At 37.1% G+C, this 20545-nt stretch overlaps 2 protein-coding genes across 2 annotated transcripts in view; both read left to right on the forward strand.

The window, feature by feature from the left end:
* The window catches only part of aplp2 (amyloid beta (A4) precursor-like protein 2), a 48189-nt gene extending 37739 nt beyond the window's left edge, over positions 1-10450 (forward strand). Inside the window, exons 10-17 of the mRNA XM_055166939.1 lie at positions 298-452; positions 1510-1642; positions 3724-3823; positions 4644-4820; positions 6707-6789; positions 7755-7835; positions 8584-8739; positions 8858-10450. Of these exons, the coding sequence (XP_055022914.1) occupies positions 298-452; positions 1510-1642; positions 3724-3823; positions 4644-4820; positions 6707-6789; positions 7755-7835; positions 8584-8739; positions 8858-8959 (987 nt within the window). The 3' untranslated portion in view covers positions 8960-10450. The remainder of the gene's footprint in view (positions 1-297; positions 453-1509; positions 1643-3723; positions 3824-4643; positions 4821-6706; positions 6790-7754; positions 7836-8583; positions 8740-8857) is intronic.
* A 902-nt stretch (positions 10451-11352) lies between these two features.
* Positions 11353-20514, forward strand: st14a (ST14 transmembrane serine protease matriptase a). The gene is made up of 20 exons (XM_055147988.1): positions 11353-11466; positions 11554-11642; positions 13887-14046; positions 14522-14652; positions 14785-14855; positions 14945-15111; positions 15192-15227; positions 15653-15887; positions 16054-16196; positions 16321-16424; positions 16515-16624; positions 16695-16831; positions 16912-17016; positions 17473-17580; positions 17659-17775; positions 18192-18314; positions 18415-18598; positions 18955-19226; positions 19413-19549; positions 19739-20514. The coding sequence occupies exons 2-20, from the start codon at positions 11601-11603 to the stop codon at positions 19895-19897; spliced, it is 2541 nt and encodes an 846-aa protein (XP_055003963.1). The 5' UTR covers positions 11353-11466; positions 11554-11600; the 3' UTR covers positions 19898-20514.
* Positions 20515-20545: the final 31 nt, after the last annotated feature.

The raw sequence follows: 20545 nt of genomic DNA on the forward strand, positions 1-20545 counted from the left end.
AATGTCAAAAAATACCTGTGACTGAAATAAACAAATCAATCATTAAATAAATTAGTTCAGAACATATTCCAAATTGCAATTTTCGATGGATATATCTGCGCTATGATCATTATTTTAGAAAGACATGTTAAGCATGTCTTTTTCTAAAATACTGATCAAGCAGCATGTTAGAATTTTAATCATTGCCTTTTCCCTGTTGCTCATAATGTTATTGATTAGACCCAGAATATTACAGTACAAATGTAAAGGTTGCTGCTTGGTTGGCGCTGGGCAATTATTTATTGTGGATATGTGCAGCATTTCCAGGCCATGGTGGAGTCTCTGGAGGAGGAGGCCGCCAGTGAGAAGCAGCAGCTGGTGGAGACTCACCTCGCTCGGGTGGAGGCCATGCTCAATGACCGCAGACGTCTGGCTCTAGAGAACTACCTGGCCGCACTGCAAGCTGACCCCCCCCAGGGTAAATGCCACACACTGACCCTCAGGATAACTGACCCTCAATCTCTTCTTAATCTTTGGAGTGCTTTTGTTCTTGACCTTTTCTGACTGGTAGCATAATTGAACTCAGGCTAATCTCAACTGCTGTAAAATGATCCTATGCTAAGTTTCTCTTCATGGAAAGACACATGTACCACTGCCATTGTCAATTACATTTAAACACTTACACATATACCATTTTATTATAGTTTATTATAGTCAAAGAAGTCAAATGAGGTTTTGCTGTAGGCCTATATAATTTGACATCAATATTACTTTATGTTGTGTATTGTATGTGTTTAATCTACTCTTGGTTGCATATTAAAACCTGTTCATGTATATATTGTTGCATTATATAAATGTTCAGTATTATGTTTTTATTTAAATATTAACCAAGATGCTTCTTAGGTATTCATTAAAATGCCCATATACGCCCTATTTTGTGTCCTATGTTATAATGTAGTTTCCTCATCAAAAACAGACCTGGAGTTGTGTTTTGTTTCATTCACACATGTTTAACACACAAACCTTGCATATTTAGACTGAATTCTTCATTCAAACAGAAAACACTCATTCCACCTTGCAATGTTATGTGGTAATACAGGAAGTGCTTCACTGTGTTCTTAAACTTCATACAACTTTGCTAGAATCATTTGGATAATTTCAGTCTTGGAATTGCCTATCTTTACCCACCTAAAGGTTAAAGGTGGCTGTTAACTTTAAAATGACCATTACATGACATAACAGGGTGGAACAGAACATTTTGAGCTTTGGAGATGTAGACAGACTAATAATAAAGGGTTACTCAAACATATGTGAATGAAACATAACACAACTTTGGGTATGTTTTTGATGAAATAACAACATTCTAACATGGCTTAAAGCTCACAAGGATCCATTGTGTAATATAGGACCTTTAAATTGTCACATGCCCATTATGACAACTGTGATAGCCCTCAGACACCTCTACTGCATTTGACAAATTAATGAAAGAGAGCAACCATGTTATGTACAGTTAAACATTTTTCTTCTTCTTCAGCCTCATCGCATCCTCCAGGCCCTGAGGCGTTATGTCAGAGCTGAGAACAAGGACCGTCAGCATACCATTCGTCACTACCAACACGTCCTGGCTGTGGACCCCGAAAAGGCTGCTCAGATGAAGTCACAGGTCAGTGTTGAATATTAAATTACTCAAATGTACAAATATTTTAATGTAATACCTTATTATGAATAATTTATTCATGTTTTTTGTTTTGCTACAGTTACAAGCATGGATTGAATTAATGCTTGAAATGTTTTGCTCTCTTTACAGTATCAATAGTATTAATAAATACAGTATTAAATCAAAATGTCGGAAAATAACAGTTTCAGACTTTCATCAATAATATAATCTTCTAAAAATAATAATAACAATAATTGCTGGCTAATTCCATCTTTTGAAGTGATTTGTCATATGTCAGATGTATTAATGTAACTTATAGGATAAACATTTTTTGTTCTATTCCCCTTATGGTCTTTTTATATCTCAATCACCCAGTTCAAACTCTCACCAGTACAGTGCTACGCATCAATAAATTCAATTGGCTGAAGCTTTAACGTTTTGCATCCACCTCAATAGATCTGAAAGCTCCTGCTGTGCTCCTCTCCAGTTCTTCCTGTTGGAGATATAATGATCCCTGTGGTCTCTGTTCTTTGGATGTAGGAGTTGGGAGCGTGTCTGTTTTTGAGTTTGAGGCCAGGCTGTTCACCTAAACCTGAGCTGCAGATTAGCATCTTGTGTAAAAAAAAAAGTGCTGTTTTATTAGATGTGCTAGAGTCTGTGTTTCTGCTCTTTCACCCCATTTATAGTTTCTACAGTACTCACCAGCCAGCAAAGGCTTGAAAATACACACTGCTGAATGAGGGAGTAAACAAGCCTTGGTTTTTACTGTTCTCAAAGATTTATATTGCTACAGAGAAATATTGTGATAAACTCTAATATTGAAAACTTTTGCCACTGTCACAAAGCAGGATAATCCCAGTAAACCAATTTTTAAATGAACATTATCATTAAAAAGCCTGAGCTGCACTAAATAAATGGCAGAATGAACCGATAATTAGCCATAGCATTTATTTATTCTACTCTCTACACTTAAACCTTACCTTATTAAATAAAATGGAAAAAAACAAAAAAAATCTCCCCATTATTGCAAGGAAAACGTACCCATGATAAATACTGAGCCCTGAGCCCCAAAATATATTCCAGCTTTCGTATATTGATAGATAAGTCGTAATTATTGTGACAGAGTTTAATTTATGACTGAAGACCATAATCTATGACTGAAGTACACACACAGATTTTAATCAGTAATTTTGATTTCTAGAGATTAAAAACTGATTGGCTTTATTCAGTCAGTACATTTCTTCTTCTAGCATATCCAGAATGAAAGATTTTCATTTTAGTTGTCAGGTATGATTTATGTGTTGCTTGCTGTATGTTCATAATGAGGCTTATATGTCAACATAGACAGTTTGGATCTTTCTGTATGAGCTTAATGGGAGAGGGGTGTTGTTGCCATCTGTTGCTGGCTCTAGTGCACTACAGGCCTTTATTGGTAGCCTCCATCAGTCAGTCATTATGGTGGACACAAACTGCTCGGACATGCCAGGAGCTGGGCAGGTCTGTCCACAGCAGCACTTTATGTTGTGCCAAACCCCTCTGGCAGCAGCAGTGTGGAAATACAGTATTGTCCTTTTCTAAACGTAATTCTGCTGGATATAGAACTCTGTCTGTGCTGAGAGAGAGTTATATTTGTGTTCAGTTCTGACACTGCAGTCTCTGGATGCTGCCAAATCTCTTCAAAGTGTCAACTGTAATTTGAATACTGCATGCACCCGTGTTCATGTTGGTGGGAAAGTTTGAGAAAGTCTTGCTTGTTTTTTGTTTTTTTGTTTGTTTTTCTGAAAATCTGACTTTTTGCACTTGAATGACTGAGGACTGATACGCACAAAGTTTATATTTAGTGAATAATTAACAGCTTTTCCAAATGCTGCAAAGGATAATTTTCCTGCCAAAAGTGTATAGTTTTCCCTGTTAAATCAAAACCCAAAATGAAATATATTGATGGTAGTTACTATTTGCACATGTCAGTAGCACTGTTTTGTTCACCCATCATTTTATACATATATAATGTATTCATGGTTAACCTAAAAGCAGTATTAGTAATTAATTAATTAATTAATTAAATTAACAAATGACACTATTTTCAGGTGATGACCCACTTGCGTGTGATTGAAGAGAGGATGAACCAGAGCCTGTCTCTGCTCTACAAGGTCCCATATGTGGCAGAGGAGATTCAAGATGAAATTGGTGAGTCTTGCTTACAACATTTTTAACTCCTCTACAATGACATTTGAAAAGTGTCCTGTAATGAAAAATGGAATTTATGGTATTTGTTATCACTGAAAATAACCTTGTTTAAAATATCCTTGTTTAAAGTAACCTTGTTTACTTGAGAATTGAAAAATATGTTATGTGTACAAATGTAGGTATTGACTGAAAGACTAATTTGCAAACATTTTATAACAATGACATTATTTGCTTAACAATACAGAGCTTATTCAATTTCAGTCACATGCAGCACGTTTTCTTATTTTTGTCCCTAGTTCAAAAAAGGAGTCGTATCTTACTCTTGTGGCGTAGAGTAAAGTGCAGTGTGTCTGTGTGTGTGCGTGCGTGTGGCATGTGCATGTGTATGTGTAAGTGTGATGACAGAACTGGGTCATATCCCAGTGCATCCTGTTGGGAGACCTGCACATTTCCACACAAAGAAGTTCTCAGGAAAATACTAATTGATGTTTAGCTGGATTGGGGTCGGCCCTGTTTTGTTGCCGGCGTTAAATGAGTGCTATGTTGATTGAAGTCAATTATTGATAGACCCTAGAGTTGCCACAATATTAAGATTTGAAACTCAATTTTGACCAAATTTGATACTACAGCATTAAAAACACACTTTTTTTAGACAATAGATATATATTTATTGTCATTATCAATACTTCAAATGAGTATATATTTTCAATACTGATTTTAGTATTGATCAGTATTTGGGTGAGCATTTTTAATGGCCGTATCAATTGGATAGTTAGGATTTGAATGTATAGTATGGAGTGACTATTTCTTTGTGTTGCAGATGAGTTACTACAGGAGCAGAAAGCAGACATGGACCAGTTCCTTTCTTCAATCTCAGAGTCCCAGCCAGACATCACAGTATCATCTGAGGAGAGCGTGGAGGTCCCTGTGTCTGAGATCATCAAACCTTACCGCCCAATTCAGGTCAACTCTCTTGGGTCCCGACCAGAGCCAGAGGGTGAGCTTGTTGAACTTATATTTTCGTACAAGTTTACCTGTAGAAACCAGATTTTGTTTCAACATTTTAAGACTTGTTGGAATCGGAAAGGAGGAGTTGTGGGGACATGTCCACGACACTAATGTAATTCCAGTTAGACACTTCATTTGAATTGGTTTGTGAGCAGTAATCAATGGCCCTGGCAGAGTGTGACAGAGAGGCCCCAGGTGCGGGTGTTCATCCTAGATTATTTTGAGAGAATGAGCAGTTATCATCTTCATCATTATTCTGTGATAAATGAGTTTGGGAAAAAGTACTTGGTGTGAGAGGGCTTCTAACAATAAATCCACAGAGAACATTTCCTGCACACATCAGCACCCTGCAGGCTACAAAACAGAACTTTCTAACCCAAATGAAATGGCTTCCTTTTTTGAGTTATCTGTAAAATTAATTTCCAGACTCCTCCCTGCTGGGCTCCTTTTCCTAATCAATTAACACAGCTTGATGATGCTGCCTTTCTCTGCTCACCTACGTTTTCTCTGTTCTCTCCTTACCCTCTTTTGTTCCTCTCTTTTTCTGTTGCTCATTTTGAATGCCAAGGAGATCTATCAGACTCCCCACGTGCCTTCAAGAAAGGTTGGTGCCTTTGCTGCATCTTGTTTTTCCCCAGCTCCTCCTGTCTCCTCAGCTCCCATGCCATTTTCATCTCCTGTTTACTTACTCTCCTGTCTCTCCCTACCTTTGGTGCAATTTGACATACTTCACTATTACATTGTAATAGATTCCATTTACACATTTATTTTGTCATGAGCTGTGTGGTTGGATTTCAGTTGTAATTTTTAGGGTGTCTGGCTTTAAGCACAAGAAATTTGTTGTCTGTAGTGAATTTGAAAAAGCTTATTCAAACCACATACATAGTCTCCTTTGCAGTAAATGTCCTATGTGTTCAGTATATTATTGTAAAAAGACAGAGTTTGAAATCTTGCCTCATCTCCTTAGAACTTACCAAATTCTTTGACTGTCAAATGTTTAATTAATGTGTGCAACTTTTACTGGTTGAGCTGTGTTTTAAAATTCAACATAATGTGCTATTGTGCAATGTTATTATGGTTTTCTGTTTTTATTGTCCTAATTCAATCCATGCAGCCATTGTATTGCTTAAATGTTGTGTTCTGTACTATCATATTTTTTCTTTAATTGCCTTGAAAATTTTAGACCTTTTTGAAGTAAAATGCCCAAGTATAAATACAATTTTTTATTTTAATTTACAAGGAGCGCTGTGGCTGCTATTGACACTACTCATTCCCATACTCAATGCTATACTGTTGTTGCTGCATGCACACTGCAGAGGCATGACTGATGTCACTGAGCCTGTGAACACACAGCATTGTTCTTTATTTAATGCAAAGCTCTTGAACTCTCCAGCAGCAGACAGCAATAACTCTCCAGCAGCAGCAACCTATATTGTTTAGGGGACGTCCGTGGCTTCCGCACACTCGCTCCCTTCAGCTTGTTATTTATTTATGGCAGATCTGGCGGGCTGTGTATTAATAGATCTTATGCCTTTTTCAGTACCATCAGTCTTGCATTGTAGCCTAGTTTTACCTCAAACTAAGTAATGATTTTCGCTCTCAGTTAATCACTTAAATTGATTTCACTGTGGCCCTCTTTTTTATAGATACGATAAATAGTGGTAAAATTAGAGCTAACACTTTTTATGGAAAATCTAGGCTTGGATTGCTACACAGAGCTGGCAATGTGAGCTGTATCAAATAAAGGCCTTTGTTTTCAGAAATGCCCAGTAGAGATGAGGCGACAGTTGTATTCCTCTGCCCCTCTGCCCCCTACCATCCCGTTCTGTAGTTGTTTGTCTTATCCTGGTATTGACTGTTGCTTACCTCCTACAGGCTCAGCGATGGCAGGTTTGGACGGGCTTATTGGTGCTGAGGAGAGCATCATCAACAGCAAGACCAAAATCAACAGCAATGTGGTAAGACATACGGCGAGCTGTCAGTTTGCTGTACAAGCATTTGTTTTCTTTCACGCTTTATATGTTAGCTTTGTTAAATGGAGTGAAGATGTTCAATTCAATTAAAATATAAATATTAAAATTAAAATAGAAAATTTCAGACTTTCCGTGACTTAACCCTTGTGTCTTATTGTAAAATTGTAATTAAATTTGAATACATTTTTACCATTATCATTGTTTTTAATAGAGATAGTCTTACAAATTAAGTTTTGAAGCATAAGGGTTAAAGTGTAGACAAATGAAAGGGTTCACGCTCTGTAACTCTGACACTTAAGTTTTAAAATGTATTATTACATTTAAAGTAATTTATATTGTCATAGTTACAGCTATCTACAGTGCGTGTCCTTCTTTGGCAAGATAATCCTCATTCAAATCAACTTTAGGCATTGTTCTTGCATGCTGCTTTACCTTCCCTGAATCAATCCCCCATTAGGTTGCAAACTGTGTTTTTGTTATGCATGTTTATCAAACTTCAACTAAATGTTCCTTTGCAAGTGTGTGATTGCATGTTTGTCTTTGTAATTTTGGAAATGCTTTTTTAGTTTTTAGATTGAGCCAGTCTGGGGCTTTATATAGCTTTATAGCACACAGGAGCAGTAACATACCTCCCTGCATTTCTAAAGCAGATTTCGTTCTGCCTCTGAGCACTCTCACTTCACTTGCAGCGCTTCACATCAGTCAGATTAGGGCTAAAGTGGCTTCAGTCTATTAAAAAGACATCCTAAAGGCTTATGGATGCCTGCAATCCCTTCCCTCTCGTCTTTCAGATTGTACAAGACTCTCCAAATGTAGTGTCATACTGACAGTTAGCTCCTGCACATTGGTATCGCTCTGTTCTGCCGCTCACTTCTTTGCCTATCTGATGCACTCAGTTTCACACACACATTGCAGTGGGTGTAACCTGGACTCCCTGTCTGTGTTGACAGGTGATTGATGAGTCTCTGGATGTTAAAGAAGTGCTTTACAGTGCAGAGAGAGTCAGCGTTATGCATGGTGACGAGCTGATGGTGAGTACAGCGACGCCCTCTGCTGACCTCTCTGGAGAACTGTACTATTCTATATTGAGAAATAATAAGAAGCAGGGAATTATTATTATAAATTTGCAACAACAATAGTTAAGCATCATTTCTCTTGTCTTTAAAGGTTTCTGTATGTTTTGCTTATTTCTGCATGAGTGCATGTAAAATGTGAATGTATTTGAATGCAACATGAAACTGGGTGTGAATCCACACAAACTGACATGCTCAGTTTATGTGTGAAAACAAGTGGGAATATACTCATATGATCAGATTGAATCATATGGGATACATTACTTTGTGGAGATGGGTGCAGTGTCTGTGGTGTAAAAAGTTCCTTAAGTATTACACAAGCCTCCACTAAGACACATTTACTGCATGTTTCTGTTAAGGCGTGTCTCTTCAGTAAGTTTATGAAATACAATGAATCTAACAAATTAAACCGCAATATATCTATATGTTTTCACCAGAGTCAAAACTAGTCTAAGGGTGTGTCCACATTTGCACCCACACCACATCAAAATTGGGACAAAACATGGGACTAAACCCAGAACTTATCCTTGATGAGACCCAAGCTAGACTAGGTCCAAACCAAGTGTGAACACACCCTTAACTGAGTACTTTCTGGCCAAGTGAAGCAGGCTGGTAGCACAGTGTATTGTTTTTTGTTTTTTAAGTGAGATGTATCCATTATTGTGATGAAGTCATAATCTAAAATGGCCTCCTGTCTCCTTGTCAGGAGCCCTACCGGCCCTTGGGAGAAGACTTCAGCTTTGGGAGCAGTGCCCTTATCGGCCTGTTAGTGATTGCTGTGGCTATAGCAACTGTGATTGTTATCAGCTTGGTGCTTTTGAGGAAGAGGCAATATGGCACCATCAGCCATGGCATCGTAGAGGTGAGTTTGCTGCCACAAATTAAATTATAACTGACAGATTTATGGTAATATTGTAATAAATATATAAATAAATGCTCTTTTGGTCAGTCATCATTTGCATTATTTGTTTGTTTTTTAGGTTGACCCTATGCTATCGCCAGAGGAGCGCCACCTCAACAAGATGCAAAACCATGGCTATGAAAACCCCACGTACAAATACCTGGAGCAAATGCAGATCTAACAGAGGCCACTGGGGGCACTGGTGCTGCATCAGAGGGGGAACACATGCGTACTACTGACCAAGACCATATGTTGCTAATGTTAAAATATGTTTGCATATATCCAAACTCCATTTTTTGGTTTCAAAACAATCCTTAAATAATGCTACTACTTCTACTACTGCTACTATTGTATTATAGAGCTTGTTTTGATCATGTATTTTTAAACAGTAAAATGTGATTCTGCAGAATTTACTGTAATAACCAGGATGTAAAGCATTTATTCAGAGGTTTTCTTCAAAAATTAACAAGCAAATCAAGAAAAAAATGACTTGTTTTGACCGCAAAATCCAACTCCTCCATCAGTTGTTAATCATACAGATTTTGATGTTTTTTTGATTTTTACTATCAATAGACTGCTTGTATATGAATGGTCTTTGTACCAACTTTACTGTATAGCAAAACATCAAAAGAGCAAAATTGAAATCATTATTTTTTGTTTGTTTATGATGACAGAAGAAATATACAGTATAAATATATATAAGAATAGATGTTTTTAATCCACCTTTTTCCAGGTAAGGGTTGTGAGTTGGTTAAATAGTTGGAGTGACAATTGCAGGCACACTTTTGAGTGCAGAAAGTGTGCACAGGCTCCTAGCTCAAAATGGGGGACACTGAATTAATGAATGTTATACTAGCCCAGTTACATATTTTGACACATTTTATCAGGAGAATGAGTACATATGAAGTAATGCATATTGACTAGAATGTGCCTAGAATGTACTATGAGAGGGTATAAAGAAATGTCCCCTGTCCTGCTGTAAAAAGTGTGTCTGACTAATATACTAAAAACTGTACTGTTGGCTTTGCTGGTTCTAAAGCCCAAAGCTCTGTGATATTCATTTGTAGCATAATTAGACCCGGTCAGTTGATTGTGTCGTCAAATTTGAGGTACCATTAGTACATTTGGATGAGATCTTAAAAAGTTTGACAGGGTCTTAAGGGAGGCTTTGGCTGGCCCTGGACCATTGTGAGCTGAAGGGCTGTGCAGACGGACACACACAGACCTGTGGGACTTCAAGAGCTGGTTTCTGAATAAAAAGCTAACTTGTGTATTTTTACAGATTGAGAATGACACAAATAATGTCTACCCATGACCCTCTTTAACTCTTAGTATTGTCTTTGTATGCTTGTATAGTTGATGTTGCAATCATGGCTTTTCCAGAGGACTTTCTGTGATGTGCATTGTTCTTATATGAAATTCTATATATTTTTAAGTTTTTTTCTTGTTTTCTATTTGTTTCTCTTCCTGTGACAGTATCTCTGTATGTGACTGTCTCACTATGCACCCAAACAGCTTTGATCTTGTAACTGCCTGCTTGATTGTGGGAAGAGAACTAATATAACATACATATTAGTGATTTTAAAATATTGATTGTCACAAATGGAAACCAATTTATGAATACAAGGGGGAGGGGTTGGGGGTACACATCAATAAACTCACAACTTCCAAATCTTTGTATGGTTTCTTTATAATGCAGGGATTAATCCACTGCTAATCTACTAATTGAATCAGTGGTCATAGTGGGTTTTTTTTTATAAATATTGTTTTTTTAAAGTAGACCAAATGTTAATTTATATTGAGCTATATGTATCCAATTTGACTTGGGCTTTGCACTAGTTTTCACGTCCCTTAATAGCCTAATTATATTAACTTAATATTATGTTTTGGTAAAGTAATAATGTCAGTGATATTTCTTCATCTGGGTTTTGCAACAGGCTTACTACAGTTTATTTAGTGGCGCAACCAAGTTTCAGAATTAGACTATGTGTCAGCATTTGCCTACGTTATGGGCCCCACTGCATTTCTGATAATATGGGGATTTCAGGCGCGGGGGAAGACGCGTCTGAAACTTGTACCTCATTTTGGATAGACAACACACTGGTGAATCACTACTGTGAGTCACCTGTAGCGTCTTGGTAACCTTAATTTAACCACGTGACAGATACTACAGTTCACCTAATTAATCCTACTACGTTAGAATAAGTACAGATTCACAGTGTTATTGTAAACTGTTTTTTTGTTTTTTTTTATCATTTGTAATTGTTTAATGTATTCATTATTTGTCAAAAGACTACCACAAAAGCTTATGGGCAAACAATGTGGGAACTTGAATGCTGATTTGAATCACAGCGTCGTAGGTCTATAATAGGCACATTGAGGGTTACAGTTCATTTGTATCTTTGTCACAGCTACATTTTAATGCTATAAAGGCAGGCCTATTTATGTCACATTTCTATCCTACGGTTTTCGTTTCTTTCGTCACTCTCTCACTGCGTCAAGTAAACAGGAAGTGGCTTCAGGTGCACTGGGCGGTTACACGCCCATAGAAACCTCAGGTACCCGGAAAAGTCCTGCTGGTCTCTGTGCAGGGCGACATATTGGGAACAGAGGCGCGCTGGAGAACACCACGATCCAAGTGAAACCATTTTAAAGGCAAAAGACGTACAGTTTGTGGACTTACTTCAAGTTATTTGCTTGCCTCTTATTCTTATTATTCGGTTCAGGGTCATAAATCTACTCCAGGTTTATTGAGTAAGTTTTTCTTTTTCAAAGTCAGGAGTGCAGACAAACAGGTTGTGCTTTTGGTACTTTGGTCTCGGATGGAGTACATAGACAGTGGTCTGAGATATACCCCCAGAAAGGTAAGAAATGTGTGTTGTAAGTTGTGTTGTACGTTGTGTTGTAAGTAGTGGTGTGGTGGTGGCGATCCCCCTTGCCTTCATGAGTGACTGTCTTTTTGATTTGTTTGCTTGTGGGCTTGGGTGTTATCTGACCACACTCAAATAATGTCATGTCAATCATGTAGAAACAGGGTTGCCACACTTTAAATGAATCATGTGGCTGTAAATAACATTTTGAAGGAGACTGACATCCTGTAAACTGGGTCAATCCAGAATTCAACGACAACACCTCCTCAGCCAGGCCTATCCACATTAACCTACAGACACACTTTTATCTTGAGTTAAGCTTTAACCTTTGACTATTTCAGTCACATAATGTCCGGTGACAATGATGATGACATACAGCCTACTAAAAAGAGGCTACACTGACTTTCTTTTTTAGACTTATTAAGCCCTTGAATTCAAGGTATTTTAGACTCTGTGAACATATGTGCAGAATATGTATGAGAGTTACATACACAGACTTTAGAGAGCTGTAAGTTTGGTTCCAACTCCAAATGTGATCCCAATTATTCTTGACAAACAGGTCTTTTATTTCACAATTGTGGATCTTATTACATTTGTGGCTTTCCCGAGAATGCAAACAAAGCACTTTGAATATAGCACAGAAAATTATTCCCACACACAAGAAAACATTTCTGTCTCAAGTAAAAGCTTGAGTTTTCAGACAAGTGGATCTCCATCTTGGACATGCTAAACTTAATGCTTGTCCTGGACTTAGTTGGTCAGTATGATCCAGCGAACCATTTCAGGACGATGTTTAAATTCCTACAGTATCTCCCACCCTGTTGTGACATGTTGACTTGAGTCCTGCCCCTCACTCTTTGGGATGCCACTCATTCAGAGCTGCAAGTCGCTATATAAAGCCACAAATTACACAATTACCAAAAACAAAATTAATACAGTAGTGCAAACAGCAGTACGTTATTTTTACTTATTTAAAAAACTTTTTATCACCAAAAATGTCTGCTTTGGAGGAATAATTTGTCACAGAACTATGTATATGGTAAACATCCCTGCCCAGTATATTACAAGAAATAATCAAGGTTGCTGATGTTGCTGCAGGCAGCATTTTTGGTGTCACTATGAAAATGAAACAATGCATGTGAGAGCTTGTAAGGCTTTGTTAAAACAGGGATTTAGTATTTTTTGTATTATTATTTATTTGTCTTTTACTCTCAGAAAAAAATCTTTCTAAATCATTTTATTTTCACACAAATATTGCTTTGTTCTCAGAGTGCGCAGAGTAGCAAAAAGTGTGTGTGTGTGTGTGTGTGTGTGTTGTTGCTCCTCAGCTGGAGTATGTCTCGAGCAGGTTTGACAGGATTTTCCATGGTGAAACCTTTGTTCTCTCCTCCCCCTCATGACTCAAGCTTACACTTCTTATTCACGACACATTAAACTATATATAGGTTTTGCTTAAAAAGCCAGTGGCACATCAAAGTTACAGTGTAGTCTGTTATCATGACAGATTTTACTCCATTGAACCTCACAAATTTTGAAGTACGATATGTATTGCTACAGAAATATACTGCGATAAACCATTTTTGAACAGACAATATAATTAAAAGACTTGAGCTGTAACAAATAAATAATCATAGAAGTGACTTATTTAACCTTTTACAACTCAAATGTCCTACCCACTTTCACAAAAGTATTATACACGGAATAATTTTGAACTTCAAAATATATTGTTCCAGCTTTCATGTATTGAACTATAAGCCAATATAGTAATTATTATGACAGGCCTATACCTGCTTCCTGTCTTAAACTGCTCCAGTCTGCTGTTCCTGATCTAAATCATATCATTCAAATCTATAAATTGGGCAGACACGATTGTTATGTTCTTTTTGGAGAGGAAATGTTACAAATCAGATCAATTTATATTTTTATATTTATATGGGTAAGATGTCATCATTGTACACTCATGAAAAAACAAAACAAACATACATTTATAGCAGGTGACTAATCTCTAAGTGGATTTATACAATGTCTTAATGGTAGTAGAAGTTGAAAAGAAGAAGCTGTAGAAGTAATTATTTAAACCAGTTTACTTTGACACAGTTTATAGTAGTTTATTTTTCTAATCCTATTGTAATAATTAGGGGTGCTGATTGTAATTAATCTAGTAAAAGTATAAATAAAATAAATTGCATATATTTGTATTAAGAATTACCCAGTGACATCTCATTTGACTATTTTCAGGATACAGAATGGGAAGCCACAGACCAGTTCTTGCCAGTATCCGATCACAAAAAATTGGAAAAGAAGAAGGGTCCAGGAAAAGTTGGGGCTGTGATCGGTGTGGTTGTCTTTGCAGCAGTCGTAGCTCTTATGGCTGGTCTTTTGGTCTGGCACTTTCACTGTAAGTTTACAAAGTGTACAAAAAAACAACCACACTCACACTGTCCATGTTTAAAGAAGGTTTCATAATGGACAGTGCTTAAAGGTGTACTATGTAAGATTTCTGGTTGGGGGGTCTACCATGAAGATGTTATTTCCTTGCCTGGAATGTTCCACAATATGGCATAGATTTTCAATTATTTTTATTTGCATCTATTCAGTAACAATGAGATTTTATTGTTATGAATACCTTGATAAACATGCATTCTCACTGTGGACAGGGTCGCCTCACCACAAGTCTCAAGTGTAACTTGGCCTGGCTCTAGATAAGTGTAATGTTATATACTATGGAACATTCCTGTCACCATGGAGATGAGCTTTTGCACCCTCCACCAAAACGGCTACATGGTGCACATTGTGAAATTAGATAATGATGACTAAGATGAACTAAATAAAGTTTTTTAGACTGACAGGTGTCTTTGTGTTCGACCTCACAGTTCGTAAAGACATCAGAGTTAAGAGAATGTACACAGGCTCCTTGAAAATCACCAACCAGGTGTTTGAAGATGCCTATGAGAACTCCAGCACTCCTGAATTCAAAGCCTTGGCCAAACAGGTCACCACACAGGTAATAGCATTGTTTGTTTAATTAGAACAAAATATTGAAAACCAATTATCATGTATAGTAACTTGGTCAAGAGGTATTTCCCCTTTCACTTGAATTTGATTTGTTTTTATTTGTTTTGCAACAATTTTCTAGCTTAAACAGATCTACTCCAAACTACCACAACTTGCCAAATATTACGTTGGTTCTACAGTTCAAGCATTCAGGTATGCCTTTTCTATATCTTACTTTGTGTAATGACTGACTTTGAGACTTTGCATTAATTAAGGTGTACCTGTGACCTTTCTATGTTTAGTGAAGGCAGTGTGATCGCCTACTATTTGTCTGAATTCAACGTGCCTGCGGGTCAAGAGGCCGCTGTTGACAGTGCAATGACTTCAATCAGCCAGCAGGTGGAAAAAGAGCGCAGTTCTTTCAACAGACCAGGCAACGCTCTGGTGCTCGATGAGGTGGTGTCCTCAGGTGCAGTCATTTGTGCTGTGTGTTGAGATTTCTCCAAGATTTGGTTCCTTCTGTTTCTAATATGGACACTTCTTTTACAGCACTTGATGCCCGCATGCTTTCAACATCATTCCAACGTAAGTTTAAATTTAAACCTTATCATTGCACTGTGCAACTTTTCTGGTAAGTGGTACCCCACCTGCCTGTCTCCAGTTTATTGCTCTGCTTGGAATGTTTCATAAGATGGCATCAAACTTGTGTTTCTTGCATTCATTCATGTAGGTATTTATAAGAAATACCTTAATAAACATAATAAACACTTTTACTGTAAGCAGGGTCCCTCTCCATTGATCTGACCTGTCACTTGGCCCTGTAGCATCACCTGCTTGGTCCCATGGCGATGGATATGTTGAATACTGTACTGTGGAATATTTCATGCAAGCAATAATGTGCTTATGGAAACAAGCAGATGGCGGACCCCCCAACACTTATTGAAAACTGTATATTGTAATATCTTACCTGTAGTCTCCTTACTAATCAATATTTATACCTTGTGTTTCAGAATTTCTGAAGTTTTCTGAACATACAAGTATCAACTACATTGGGAATATAGAGTCTCCTGGTTTTCCTAACAGGCCCTACCCTCCAAACACATTTATCCAGTGGCAGCTGAGAGCCGATCCTGGATATCTTGTCCAGCTGGACTTTGACACCATGAACTTGGAGGAAAATTGCAAAAATGACTTTGTGAAAATTTATGACTCCCTTGTGGCTATTGAGAGCAGAGTTTTGGAAGAGTGAGTTAAAATTAGTCTTAAATATGTAATAGAAATGTGTAATGTGCATGTCTGATATTAGATGTTATGGTACTGTTGTCTAATTCACATTGCATGCATAGGTTGTATTGGGGTGTTGCTGAGGATCTGTATGCAGTAATTGTATCTAATTATGTGTTTTTCACAGATTGTGTGGTTATTATTCTCCCAGTGAACCAATGACTTTCCTCTCTTCTGGAAATGTCATGTTAGTGACTATGGCAACAAATGACATAGGGAACTATCCAGGATTTAGAGCTCAAGTGTCTCAAGTCAAGCGTGGCAGTAAAGGTAAACCTTCTGTGTTTTAAATGGATAAATGGCTTAAGTATTAAATAATTAACTGATTTTAACAGAATAGTTGAAAAAGGGGAGAATTGCTGTCATTTCTAAGTTTGGTGTGTTCATTTTACAGGAACAACATGCGGAGGTCAGCTCTCAGGTGAAAGGGGTTTTTTTACTTCTCCAAATTTCCCCAATTATTATCCACCTGATACACTGTGTCAATGGACAGTTACGGTATTTACTTAATAACCAGATGCATTTAACCTTTTCCAGCTGTTTGTTTCTTGTCTGAACAAATGTGTTTTGTGTCTTTTTAAAATGAAGGTCCCTGAAGGCAAGGCCGTAAAGGTGACATTCAATAAGTTTCTTTTGGAAGAGCCAAGACAGGGAAGTAAGACCTGTCGCAAAGATTACGTGGATATTGATGGGGAAAAGTGTGTAAAAGATAAATTATACATATAAACACACCATGCATGACATTAAAGACATGTTTTTATCACACAGAGTGTGTGGAGAGAAGCCAATGAAAATGGTGACTCAAACCAGCAAAAGCAACAAAATGACCATCACCTTTTACTCTGATAAATCCTATGTGGACCGAGGTTTTGATGCACAGTTTGAGGCCATTGACGTGAAGAATCGTAAGTTCTTCATATTTACCATTTATTTAACATATTTTAACAATACAGTAGACAAATACTAAAAGCAACTGTACCCACAGCTTGTCCAAAACAGTTCCAGTGCAGAAACCAGCTCTGCATCAGGTCTGAACTCAGGTGTGACGGTTGGAATGACTGTGGAGACATGAGCGACGAGCTTCAGTGCAGTAAGGGCAACATTGATATTACTATGTCTTTAAATACAGTTAGAACCAGATGTTGCATACATTACAGAGAACACATTTGTATTTATGATGTTGTAAATCTGCCTTTTTGTGTGTGTGTGTATGTATATTATGTATATGTGTATGTATGTATGTGTGTATGTATGTATGTGTATATATATATATATATATATATATATATATATATATAATTTATATATAAATATATAATGTGTGTGTGTATGTATATGTCTATATATGTGTATATATATATACATGTATATGTGTAATATATATATATATATATATTATATATATATATATATATATATATATATATATATATATATATATATATATATATATATACACACACATATACATATACATAAAATTACATTACATCTTCTGCAAAAAACTGACATAATAAAAATACTAAAGTTATTTCATATCTCCTAGCTTGCAGTGCAAAAGAAATCAGCTGCAGAAATGGTTTTTGTAAACCACCATTCTGGAAATGTGATGGCATTGATGATTGTGGAGATGGTACAGATGAACTTAATTGTGGTAAGTGACTACCCTGGGGTTCTTCTTCAGCTGACAAACTAGGGTCCTCTTACTAATGTGTGCTTTACTGTATGACAGGTGGATGCCCCTCTGGACACTTTACATGTAACAACAAGAAGTGCATTTCAGAGAAGCAGCGCTGTGATGGGAGAGACGACTGTGGTGACGGCACAGATGAGCGTAATTGTAATAGAGGTCAGTGCCTATTGTGCCTATTGGTGGCCTTCAGATTTGAGAATGTGATGATATCATACAAAAGGTAAATTCACAAATGTTGAAGCTGATGATTTCTATCAGTGATTAGACCCAAGAACTAACTATATTTCAACTAAAATCTGCACATCAGACAACATTTTATCTGCCCTCCATATGTATTGAATATAATCAGCCTATAGAATGCTTTGATGTAATCTGAAACCAGCAATGGTCTGTTTTACTTATTGATGGATTTCAGTTTCCTTTTACAGATGCCATTTTGAGCACCCTTTACCATTCAAAAGATTAGTTTTCATTTGTTAGTTACCATGGTAAAGTTGCTAGTTTTCATCATTTTGAAGCCCATGGATGTGGTGGTTAACAGCAATATATGTTGGTTGTTGTGTTTTTTTCAGGCTCAGGAGTAACCTGTACTGAAACTACCTATAAATGTAAAAACAACATGTGCATCTCTAAAGTTAACCCTGAATGTGATGGAGAGAAGGACTGTGAAGATGGCTCTGATGAGGAAAACTGTGGTATGTTATACAACCACAATGCAAAAACTTCGAACTAAGTTCAGTTGTTTTCCATCATAATTTATTTTTATTTAGTAACTTTGTGTGTGGGGTGGTTTAGATTGTGGTCAGTCTTCTTTTAAGACGTCTCGCATTGTGGGCGGTCAGGATGCAGAACAAGGAGAGTTTCCGTGGCAAGTCAGTTTACACGTCAAGAACTACGGCCACGTGTGCGGAGCGTCAGTCATTCATCCCCGCTGGTTGGTCACTGCTGCCCACTGTGTGCAAGATGACGGCAAGACAAGGTACCAGCTATAAATATTAAAGGTGCATTGTGCAACTTTTCTGAAGAGTAAATTACCTGCTTGTCAGACTTTGCCTGTATCTAGCATTTATTCATTACGAGTGTTTCTGTTGCTTAAAAATACAATAATTCCCTCTGTAACCTATAGTTGTCTCCCTTGAGATAGACAGGTTTAAAGTCTGGAACATTCTAGACAAAGCAATAGCATCGCCATGAAGACAAGCAGGAAACAGACCCCCTACCAGAAAAGATGCACAATGCACCTTTTAACTGTAATGTGTGACTGTAGCGTTGTGTATTTTCCTTCCGTAACGTTGTTTTTTTATATTCTTAAGTTAAATATCATATTATCCACAGATTTTCTCAGCCTGGCACTTGGGAAGCATACTTAGGCCTCCATACTCAAAGACAAACTGGCAGTATGGTGGTAAAGAAGACACTGAAGCAGATTATTCCCCACCCTTATTACAACCACTACACATTTGATAATGATATTGCATTGATGGAGCTGGACAGTCCTGTCACATTCTCAGATTACATTAAACCTATCTGTTTGCCTTCTCCACAACACGTCTTTCCCACTGGTAGCAACGTGTGGATCACCGGCTGGGGCGCCACTCGAGAGGGAGGTGAGGTTTTCTGAAAATATATTTTATAGTAGTTGTAAGATTTGGAACAAACTTAATAGTTAATAGTTACCCAACTGTTCGCCAACAATCACATTATCTTAGTGCTGGATTCATATTCTATTGCCACCAGTTAGGGTCCCATGACAATGTAAGTCACTGATGGATTTCTTTGGCATATTTTTCAAGGATTCGCTGCCTCTGTCCTGCAAAAAGCCCAGGTGAGAATGATCAACCAAGATGTGTGTAATGACCTGATGAAAGGACAGCTCACATCTCGAATGCTGTGTGCTGGAGTACTTGTTGGAGGAGTTGATGCCTGTCAGGTATTATTGCTTAATCTTTTTTTTTTTTTTTTTTTTTTGTGTTACTTTTATACTTGTATACTTTTATTGTTACTTATATACTAATACAGTTATTTGTTTTAGTGTTACCTACAAGGACGGATGAAAATGTCTTTAGACTGCATATGATTGTTCTACCAGGTTGATTAATTTTGTGTGTGTGTGTGTCAGGGAGATTCTGGTGGTCCTTTGTCCTTTCCATCCGGCGGTCGAATGTTCCTGGCAGGAGTGGTTAGCTGGGGGGATGGCTGTGCTCGAAGAAATAAACCTGGCATTTACACAACAGTCACAAAGTTTAGAGCATGGATACAAGAAAAAACTGGTGTGTAGTGCACCATACTGTGGTAAAATAAGTTCATGGACTTAAATAGCACTCCAATACGGGTTAACAACAAAACTGACTTAATGGCTGGATTTCCATCTAAACTGAATTGTAAAAACTGCGATTTAGCAAGCTATAGTTTGCGAAATGTAAATATGTTTGTTTGTGTGTTTTATTTTAAATGTTTGTTGCTGTTACTGTTTTTATTTTATGATGGAGCCAGATTTTATTTGCTGCACAAGAATTTTTTTTTATCTCACCACATACAATTTACCTGTAATTATGTTTTTTGCTCTGTTGTCATCACATTCATGTTCTTATAGATATGTATAAAACCAAGTGCTGAGCTGATTAAATAGGCAGACCACAAGCTGTGAGGACAATTTAATGACTTTGTACATATCATTTCGTTTTTGATGATGGGGATACAAGGAATGTTTTTATTTGATTTTAACAAATGTAGTTAATATGAATTTAAGCGCAAACCCATTTTACATGTGTTTTAGTTTTTTTAATCTGTTGTTGCCATGAACTCAACTCATATGTTAATATGTCAAGTGTTTGTTATATCTGTGTGAATATGTTTTATAGTAAATGTTTTTAAATAAAATAATTGTCAAACAAATGTATTCATACCCCTTTCATATGTTATATTG

Source organism: Boleophthalmus pectinirostris, unplaced genomic scaffold, assembly GCF_026225935.1.
Source record: "Boleophthalmus pectinirostris isolate CB_2022bp ecotype Guang Dong unplaced genomic scaffold, ASM2622593v1 HiC_scaffold_9, whole genome shotgun sequence".
In the NCBI taxonomy this organism is placed as follows: domain Eukaryota; kingdom Metazoa; phylum Chordata; class Actinopteri; order Gobiiformes; family Gobiidae; genus Boleophthalmus; species Boleophthalmus pectinirostris.

Coding starts and splice junctions, on each gene's coding strand:
- st14a (XM_055147988.1), top strand. CDS start 11,601: ATGGAGTACATAGACAGTGGTCTGAGATATACCCCCAGAAAG. Junction 16,625..16,694: donor GTGGATATTGATGGGGAAAA/GTGTGTAAAAGA, acceptor TTTATCACACAG/AGTGTGTGGAGAGAAGCCAA. Junction 17,776..18,191: donor TGAGCGTAATTGTAATAGAG/GTCAGTGCCTAT, acceptor TGTTTTTTTCAG/GCTCAGGAGTAACCTGTACT.